Source organism: Bombyx mori, chromosome 16, assembly GCF_030269925.1.
Source record: "Bombyx mori chromosome 16, ASM3026992v2".
Classification (NCBI taxonomy): Eukaryota; Metazoa; Arthropoda; class Insecta; order Lepidoptera; family Bombycidae; genus Bombyx; species Bombyx mori.
The window spans coordinates 9,790,960-9,800,144 of record NC_085122.1 but is presented as its reverse complement, the minus strand read 5'-3'; the positions used below and the strand labels follow the sequence as shown (position 1 = coordinate 9,800,144).

The 9,185-nt window shown below is 37.1% G+C and overlaps 1 protein-coding gene across 6 annotated transcripts in view; it reads right to left on the bottom strand.

The window, feature by feature from the left end:
* Nucleotides 1-219: 219 nt before the first annotated feature.
* The window catches only part of LOC119629673 (serine/arginine repetitive matrix protein 1), a 39,376-nt gene continuing 30,410 nt past the window's right edge, over nucleotides 220-9,185 (bottom strand). For 3 of the 6 annotated variants that reach the window (XM_062673081.1, XM_038016304.2, XM_062673083.1), the window contains 4 exons: nucleotides 9,075-9,179; nucleotides 7,427-7,519; nucleotides 6,068-7,181; nucleotides 220-5,708 (listed from right to left, as the gene is read on the bottom strand). In XM_062673081.1, the coding sequence (XP_062529065.1) occupies nucleotides 5,653-5,708; nucleotides 6,068-7,181; nucleotides 7,427-7,519; nucleotides 9,075-9,179 (1,368 nt within the window). In that variant the 3' untranslated portion in view covers nucleotides 220-5,652. The remainder of the gene's footprint in view (nucleotides 5,709-6,067; nucleotides 7,182-7,426; nucleotides 7,520-9,074; nucleotides 9,180-9,185) is intronic. The other 3 variants (XM_062673082.1, XM_062673084.1, XR_009975220.1) reach the window with 2 other exon arrangements.

The following is a 9,185-nucleotide window of genomic DNA, read 5'->3' as shown; positions in this document are numbered from 1 at the left end:
TAGCGGTAGGCAGCGGCTTGGCTCTGCCCCTGGCATTGCTGAAGTCTATGGGCGACGGTAACCACTCACCATCAGGTGGGCTATATGCTCGTCTGCCTATAAGGGCAATAAAAAAAAAACTCTATAGAAGAGCCCTCGCTTATAATTGCAGAGAATGAACGATAAAGATAATATTTACCAACTTCACTTGAACAAGAATTCCGATTGAAACCAAATCGAGACAGTATTTTCAACATTTTTATTAAGAAAACGGAAACAGTGAAAAAGTTTATAACTGTAAATTGCGGTTGGTTACAATATTGTTTTCGAATAAACAATCTTTTTACAGTCAAAATCGATGTTAAGTTTAATTAACTCTATTCACAAAAATGTAGACGAAAATAAAGAAACCTAATCCAATGAAGCGAAAACAGATCTGACATTAGTTGAAGTTCTACTGTAGAATTGTTATATACAGTAACCAAGGTTAACAATTTCGCATTCTTCAAATGACTTTAGCATATTTTAATTTAAGCTCCAAGTACACAATCGTATTGTACTTAATTAGTCTCGTTATGATATCAACACCTCAGTTGCAAAGAATAGGAAATTTAAAATTCAGTAAAATTAAGGTAAGTATGCGGAATTATTTTCTATTAATTATTATCTAGAACTTTTTTTTTTTTTTTTTTTTTTTTTTTATTGCTTAGATGGATGGACGAACTCACAGCCCACCTGGTGTTAAGTGGTTACTGGAGCCCATAGACATCTACAACGTAAATGCGCCACCCACCTCGAGATATAAGTTCTAAGATCTCAGGTATAGTTACAACGGCTACCGCACCCTTCGAACCGAAACGCATTACTGCTTCACGGCGGAAATAGGCGGGGTGGTGGTACCTACCCGTGCGGACTCCCAAGAGGTCCTACCACCAGTGAAAACAATGTCAAAACAATTGAGAAGCGAATCTATAAAAGAATGCAGTTTAATTACAACCCCTTTCTCAACTACGCATTATTTATTTTCCATAACCTATTAAACAAAACAAAACAAAAAAGTAAAAAAAAATATTTTTTGAATTCATCCCAATAAGCGTTTGTCATCGTTAGCCATAAATTATTATGTAAATTCCAGATTAATTTAGAATTACTTAAAAACACGAGCGCAACTACCCTGACTCATTTAATTTCCATATTCCCTCAAAATAACTGTTACCAACTGAGATATCGATATTATTATTATTAGAACAGATAAAGAAAAGACGACTTAACTTCTAACATTTAAGAAGAATAGAGTTAAAACTTAAATACATTATAGTTAGATGTAAAAGCAGATAAATAAAAAAAATCTCACATAATATGATACATGTCGGTTGCCTCAAACTCTGAACAAAAGACTAACCCTGACGTCTTAAAGAAACACAATATTATTTCAAAATAATTGCCGAGGTTTTATTGTCAAGCGAATGGCGGTTTTTATTGAGCTTGCTTCTGAAGAAAAAAAAATCGTCCCGATTGACAAAGTCACAGTGAAACGTGTTACACAAAGCTAGCACTACTTACACCGGAGCCGTCGACGCAACCTCGGCCTACAAACAGAATTTCATCAGAGTCTAAGACAGCCGCCCTCTTATACATATATATATTTATATATACCAGCATTATTTTATATATTTTATACATTTACATTTCGCCAAATAGCTTTCCTAAGCATTATCACTCGATTACCTCTATATAAAATAATTAGATTTCAGCTCAATAGAAACATTTAGTTTTATTTCATCCGCATTCTCGTATGAGTAAAAGATGGCGAAGTTACCATTAATAACAAACATATTCAAACTGTCGTTTATATCGATTGGAGATTACGTTTGTGTTGTAGGGACATGTGTTACATTTTATTAAATTATTTATAACAACAACTAACTATTTGTAAGAAATGTTCATAACATGTTTTGTGTTGTGCCTCAAAATTCCCGCCATAGACCCAATACAACATTCGATACGTAATCTTAACCACAGATTAAATATAGTATTGATAAGTGATCATGAACCTTCATGAAACAAAGGAGTACCGTTGTCACTTAATAGTCGTAACGTAATGCAAATAACGCTAAGAAAATATAGAAAAAATCAGAATTATATGTTCATTTATTACATGTTCAATCGTGATCTGCAGTTTCCATAACAATTCAATGGCAGAGATCAGTGCTCTTTATAGTCTACAAATGTACTAACAACATAAAAAAAATCCGTTAATATTCTGTTTACTATTTACATATTTTACACGGGAAAGAAATAATAAATAGTTAACCCTTTAAATTTAAGTATGTTTGTTTTATTCCCACCGTAAAAACTGAAACACACTATATATTGTTACAATATGTTTTGTGTTTCAATATTTTTTTCATGATTGAAAATCTGATTTATTATTTGAAGACATTGTTGGGCAAAAGGGGCATGGGCATAATGCTAATCATATACATATATTCAAATATTTGACTTTTAGTTCTTTTATACGCACGCAGATGTGGACTTGCCTTGATCCTAATATTCTGGAGATATTTAATATTATTGTTGTAAATTAACGCTAAACCTACTGGAGTTCTTATGTAGCTATTCCTGCCGCGTTCCATCTTTTTTTCCTTTCTTTATTGCCCTTATAGGCAAATGAGAATACGGTCTGATGGTGAGTGGTAACCGTCGCCCATGGACTTCACCAAAGCCAGGAGCAGACCCAAGCCACTGCCTGCCTACGATTTTATTGACCGGTATTATTCAAGGCAAACATGGGTCTTTTTTTCATGAAAAAACAAAAGAAATAGATAAGTAAAGTACTTATTAGTAGAAAGAATTAAGGAGTGATGAAAACATTATATGCATGTTCTAAGAGTCATCAAATAGTTTGTTAACAGTATTACAGCAAACAGGTGTTCATTTCACAAAACTTTGAAAACGGTCAATTTGACCGGTAGAGGTAGGTCTAGTGTTAATTAATACACAATGGCACAAATTATTAATATTATTAATTGTGAATATAATTTTTTGTGCATACTCAACTTGTCTTTTTAATTTAGAATGATGATTCCAAGTCCTGTAACGTTTTTAGATATTACAACATTTATAAGTTTTAGCTACATAACCCCTTCTTCCAGTTTACTTTTAATTATTTTATAAGCTTAATATGGTTAAAATTTTAAAACTATAGCACACAAGAAAACTTTAAGTGACTGAATCTTTCTAAATTAATATAAACGTAACATTCAAACAAGTAGATTTATAAAATCGAAATTAATAATTATTTTAATAGACAAATCATATCTTTCTTTTTTATATTTTAGAATCAGACTTTTATTACTTTGATGCCAACTTACATAATATTTTACTCGTTAGAATACATTTTCATATTTTTTGGTATATATCAAAGATTTTCAACAGAAATTTGTCATGCGTTTAAGGAATTTCGTTTCTAAACTATTATTTTTGCCTTTAAGTAATAAAGATAATTTTTCATTGTATTATATTTTAAATAATTTAATATATAGTTTTGTGTTCTCGTATATGTATTCTGATAGTTTGAGCAAGTATTTAGTTTTTTTTCGCAGATATAATATAGACTATTCGAATTGAAAATTAAACTATTTAATGTGGATGTAAAGAGGTTAGTCTGTCTGTTTGTTACACAGCTGAATCAGGAAAGAGTGCAAAATAGATTAATTAAATCCTACTCTCTCATATCACGTAAGCAATTCAGGAGCAAAAACAATCAACATTAAACAAATGACAGACAAAAAGCATCAGTTCCTGAACAAGTCCACAACAAACCGACTCTTAAATATAATTATTATCACTAAAAATTTTTTTATAGTATTTAATGAGTTTATTGGTTTTTTTTATGTTTTTTTTTTCAATTAAGAGACTAGTGTATCATCAATTATTGTTCGCGTATCGACGTGGATGCGTCAGGAACATTTAAAAATAATCAAAATAAAAAAATATGGATCCGCTCATGTAAACGCTTCACATACTTCATACGAGCATTCGTTCACTGTAACTAAATCTGACATGTCGTATATTCTGGGCGTTTTGCTAAAGAGAAGCTTCTCGAACACGTGATGAATAATTAGAACAGAATATTCTAGCTAAGTTTGGTAATATTTAAGTTCACGAGCGGCGCATTTGCCTCTAGGTTTAGGTTCCAGTTGAAAAATGTTGAACCAGTTATTTTTTTTGAAGACCTTATAACGTCAACTGTTCCTTTCATCAAAAGGGGGCTTGTTTGTGTTAGTTTGTAGCTAATGGCTTCATAACACCTCTATTAGAGTCCAAGGGACACGAGTCTTCATTTTAATTCATGTTTTATTTTATTGGAAATATCATTTATTTTTGGTAAAAATCGCTTTTAATGAGATGTTGTGAATTTTATTATTTATTTATGTATGGATCATAATTGTTTTAAAAAAAAAAATTGAAATTGTTTATTCTCAGATCTATTTCATAATAAATTATCTCATGTTCGAGAAACATTCCTTTTGGTTTTCCGTCCTCAATTAATAATTTGTTTGAATCACTAAAATAGCCTACAAGTTCAACATTGACTTATGAGCCAAGCTCGATAGACTTTTCACAAGTTATTTACAGAAGGGAATCCGAACCCAAAGGTCTATGAGTTACAGTTCATTATTCCATAACACGTATGTATACACATATACAATGTTTTTATTAAGCCTCACACAAGATTTTCGTAAATGGGGATTCCTTTAATATAATATAAACTTTAATAATGATGTTACATTTGAAGCTCGCCTTATACTATTGAGACATCTTTGGTTTTAATATTTAACTTTAAACAAATGAAAATCGGTAAAAAAAAATTAAAGTACTGAACCAATTTATTTGTCGGATGAACTTTAAATATTTAAATTTAATTCAAACTCTTTTAATTTCCTTAATCAATGGTTATTATTATTATATTCATATACAGTGTAACATCATATTAATCTCGATGAGAAATCTATGTATTTTAACAAACGTAGATAAAATATAATATATTCTCATTAGAATTTGTCTCATTTTAGCTCAACACGCTCTGGCAACACTCGGCCGGTGAAGTAATGTAATTCATTACAAAAAAAAGTTTGATTAACAAGTATACTGCAAATTCCGTTTTTTTATTTTATTTGTGATGTCCGAATACTTAATATTAAACGTCTTCATCATAGGTGATTTTTTTGTGTCAGTATCTCTTCATGAATATTTAGTACACTAATTGACCGGTCGAGCGTAAAGGGACAGTCCACGCGCTGGTGTCCCGGCAACGTTTCAAAAGATCTCCGATTTATTTACATTAAAATAGGTGTAACTTAAAAAATACATAACAAAATAAACTCGAGCAGTCGGTCCTAGGACCAACATCAAACGTTCGCGATTAGTTGGGGGGCCGGCCGCGGCGGCACACACTACACCAATGCAAAAATAGTAATCTCAAAGTCTCTCTTACACGTTTAACGTTCAGCAGAACGCGAGGCGCTCGATCGGTTCGTGCGGCAGTTCGCGGCAATTCGCGGCACTCGCAACAAAACACTTTAGTCCTGTCCACCCCGGGGCACTAGGCTTCCTTGTTATGACAAGGAGCGATCCCACAGTTCGTTTTGTGTCCGGACGCCGCCCGCCCTACTCGCTGTAGTAGCGCACCTTGCCGCCGCCGCACCGGACCACCTCCTCCCAGGCTGCGAACAATAAACGTCATTGGTCAATACAGAGATACACTACAAAATTACTCTCTTACATAGCGACCCTAAATATGACACTGATCTATAAGAAATTTACTGTTTTTAAAAGAAGTAATAGAACCGGAGAGACCATGCGAAAAGACATATATTTTAGAGCGTCTGATGTCACATGATGACAAACTGTATGGGTGTTGTTTTTTTACAAATTTTATTAGTCCTCCATTATTCAAAGCATAGTAAAATTTAGTCTCAAAAATTTTGAATTCAACAAATTTAGTATTTTCAACATTACTACGAATTCATTAAAATAAATTCTTAAAATGTTGCATGTAAATTAGTGAAAGCGATGCACGCACCGTTGCCGACGTAGTCGACGATCTGCAGCAGGTGGTGCGTGTCGGCGGGCGGCGGCGGCGGCACGTAGCGCACGAGCAGCGCGCCCGCCCGCACCGCCACGCCCCCCGCCCCGCGCGCCGCCCCCGCCGCGCCCGGCAGCAGGTCCACGCGCCGCCCGCCGCCGCCCACCAGCTGCTCGTTCACGTCGAACCCGAACGTCACGCCGTCCATGTCGGGCGGCCGCGCGCCCGCGTCCAGCAGGATGACGGCGGGCCGCCGGTCGGCCACCACGTCGGGCGCGGGCGGCGACCGATCCTTGCCGCGCTTTGCGTTCGCCGCCTTCCCGTCACGGCGGGGGCGGACACTGCCGGTGCCCGGCTTGATGTCGGCGGGCAGGGTGGGCGGCTCCGCGACGCGCTCACCCTCCTCCTCGCCCTCCGCGTAGTAGTTGCAGGACTCTATGAGGTCGGGGATGTTGTGCCGGGTGCGCGCGATGTCCGCGTAGGATGCGGGGGGAGGGGCGGGCGGCGCGGCGGGTGGTGGCGAGTGTGCAGACTCTAGCTCATCACCAGAGTCGTTGGGGCCGGTGTGGTCGGAGGGGGGCGCCGGGGGCTCGTGGCGACGGCGCGGCTGCTCGTCGAGGCGGCGCCGCGGCTTGCGTCGCTTGGTGACGGTCTGGAAGTCGGTAAGCTCGCCGACGGGCACGGGGTCGGGGTCGGGGTCGTCGCGCGTCTCGCCCCAGGAGCGCCGCTCGGGCTTGGGCGCGGGGTCGGCGCGGGGCCCGGTGAGTTCCTCGAGCGTGGTGCGAGAGAGTTCCTCGAGCGAGGAAGCGCGCTTGGCCTTGTGGTCTTTGTCCTTGCGGCGTTCGGTTGACCGTTTCTTGGCCGCCTTGTCGTCGTTGTCGTCGCGGTGCTTGGCGCGGCCGAGCTTGGGCCGGGCGCTCTCTGCGTCGGACTCGATGAAGCGCAGGAGTTCGTTGACGTCCTTGTCGCCTTGGTACCCGTCGATCTGCCTACAATCGATTACGGTTTCATTTTTCGACGACTTTTTCCTCCTCGGCTTCTTGTGTTGCCCGGAGCCCGCTAGAGGCGAACTAAACGCCTGCACCGCGTTCCCATTCTCGTCTAAAGACTTCTGTAAACGATACAGCACAATTAGAATCGGTAGCCGAATGTGCCTTTTTATTTATTTAATTGAATACACGCCGATGCCGCGCCAATTTATGTGTTAGTTTGGCTAATAATTAGCTGCGAATGTGAATTAATGGATCGTTGGAAATGTTGACGTGTGCGATTTTAGTAATAACGGGGGTAGTTTAATTGCGAAAGATGTAATGAATTAGCAAGGGAAGCGGCGGCAGCGCGCGGAGTGCGTGAGACCTTGTGTTCATCGCTAGCGGTCGACGCGGTCGAGCCGTAGTTGGGGCGCGACAATGGCAGCCCGTTGAACGCGCTCGATATCACGCCGCGAGGCTGTTTGCAAACAAAATATTAAATACTACATATAGGTAACAAGTACACTAAGAATGCTGCAAATCAAAAAAAAACTAATTCTACAACATCGAACGGCGTAATGAAATATACATAAGTACATATATAATTAAGATATAAGATATAAATATTAAACATATTTTTTAATTGGAAATGCGATTCAAGTGTTCTCTGTTTTGTATTAGTTCATAAAACGTTTCATAAAAAACAGCACAATGAGACAGAAACACAAATAGAGATCTGTTTTATCGTTAAAAAAAAAAAGGTTGTTGAACAACTCATCTCCGACGAGCTGGTCACATAAATAAATCAAATACGTTCAAAATAATTTAAATTATTTAATATTAATTAATTTTAAATGTTTTATTTATAAATTGATTCTCATGTTCGTAAAACTCATATCAAATCCCTATGTAGCATTATGAGACTACATGCTGCACCGACCCCACAAATTGTTGGATAAGAACAACAAGAAAAAGATCCACTTGATACCACATTCATATGTGTAGATCTTCTCTTATAACATAGCACGCTATATTCTAGAGATATGTATCTTAAAATTTTATTTAAAATCAATAATAAATTATATTCTAACAGTAAACAATTTATTAATTTAATAAGTACATCCAATTAAAGACTTTATTTAGTTAGAATGATTACTTAGTTTGTTTCAATTGTAACTGTTCTGAATATCATCTGAAGGAATTTAGATAATTGATTTAGAATTTAATTTAAATAATTATTATTAATATAGAAAATATCAAGATAATAAAATTTTTCAGAATTAATATATTGTTTGTTAAAATTAACGATGACTTGTTGTACCCAGGTATAGTATGGCTGTATAATTATTGAATATAAATAGGTCCAGTTCTTCCAGTGATTATCCAAAACAAACAAACAACTTTTACATTTCTAAAATATTGATATAGAATGGTAGATAAATAGATAGTTAGTTACCAAATAAACGCATTGTAAGTTTTCAAATAAAATATAAAATACAAAAAAACGTTTTGTGATGCGAAACAATAAATTTAATATCCATCTACTACAATGAATGAAGCCACAAACTATGTAATTGTATATTTAAGCGTATTTGAAGGGTAGTTTTAGAAAGCTGCAAATAGTATGTATGGGACTTTTTGGCGGGAACGCGAGGAGTGAAGTTGTGTGATTTGTTTTATTTTGTCTATTTAGTATTTCTTCCGGTTTAAATGTGTAATAACAGTGGTTTATTAAATATTTAGATCTGTAAAAGTGCACAAATGTGGGAAAATAAAGCCGCTGGACGTAAACTTCTCTGAATCTTACAAAAAGTCCACTGAAAAGTCTCAGTAAATGACCACCATTTTACTGAGATTATATTTCATCCCATATCATTTCATTTAATTTCACTCCATAATAGAATTTTTCATAAAAATAAGAATATAAATTAAAATACTAAACTTGACCTTAAAGGTCCTAGTTACCGGGTCATAAAATCCCTTAAAAAAATAGTATGTATGGCGTGATGGACATATTCAAGAGTACGAGTCACCTTTGGATCGGCGGCCGCCGCCGACTGCGAGGCGGATGGGGTCGTGTTGCAGCCGCTCACAACCTCCGGCGTTGTGATGCAACTGAACGGTATAGCGGAATCGACCTGCGA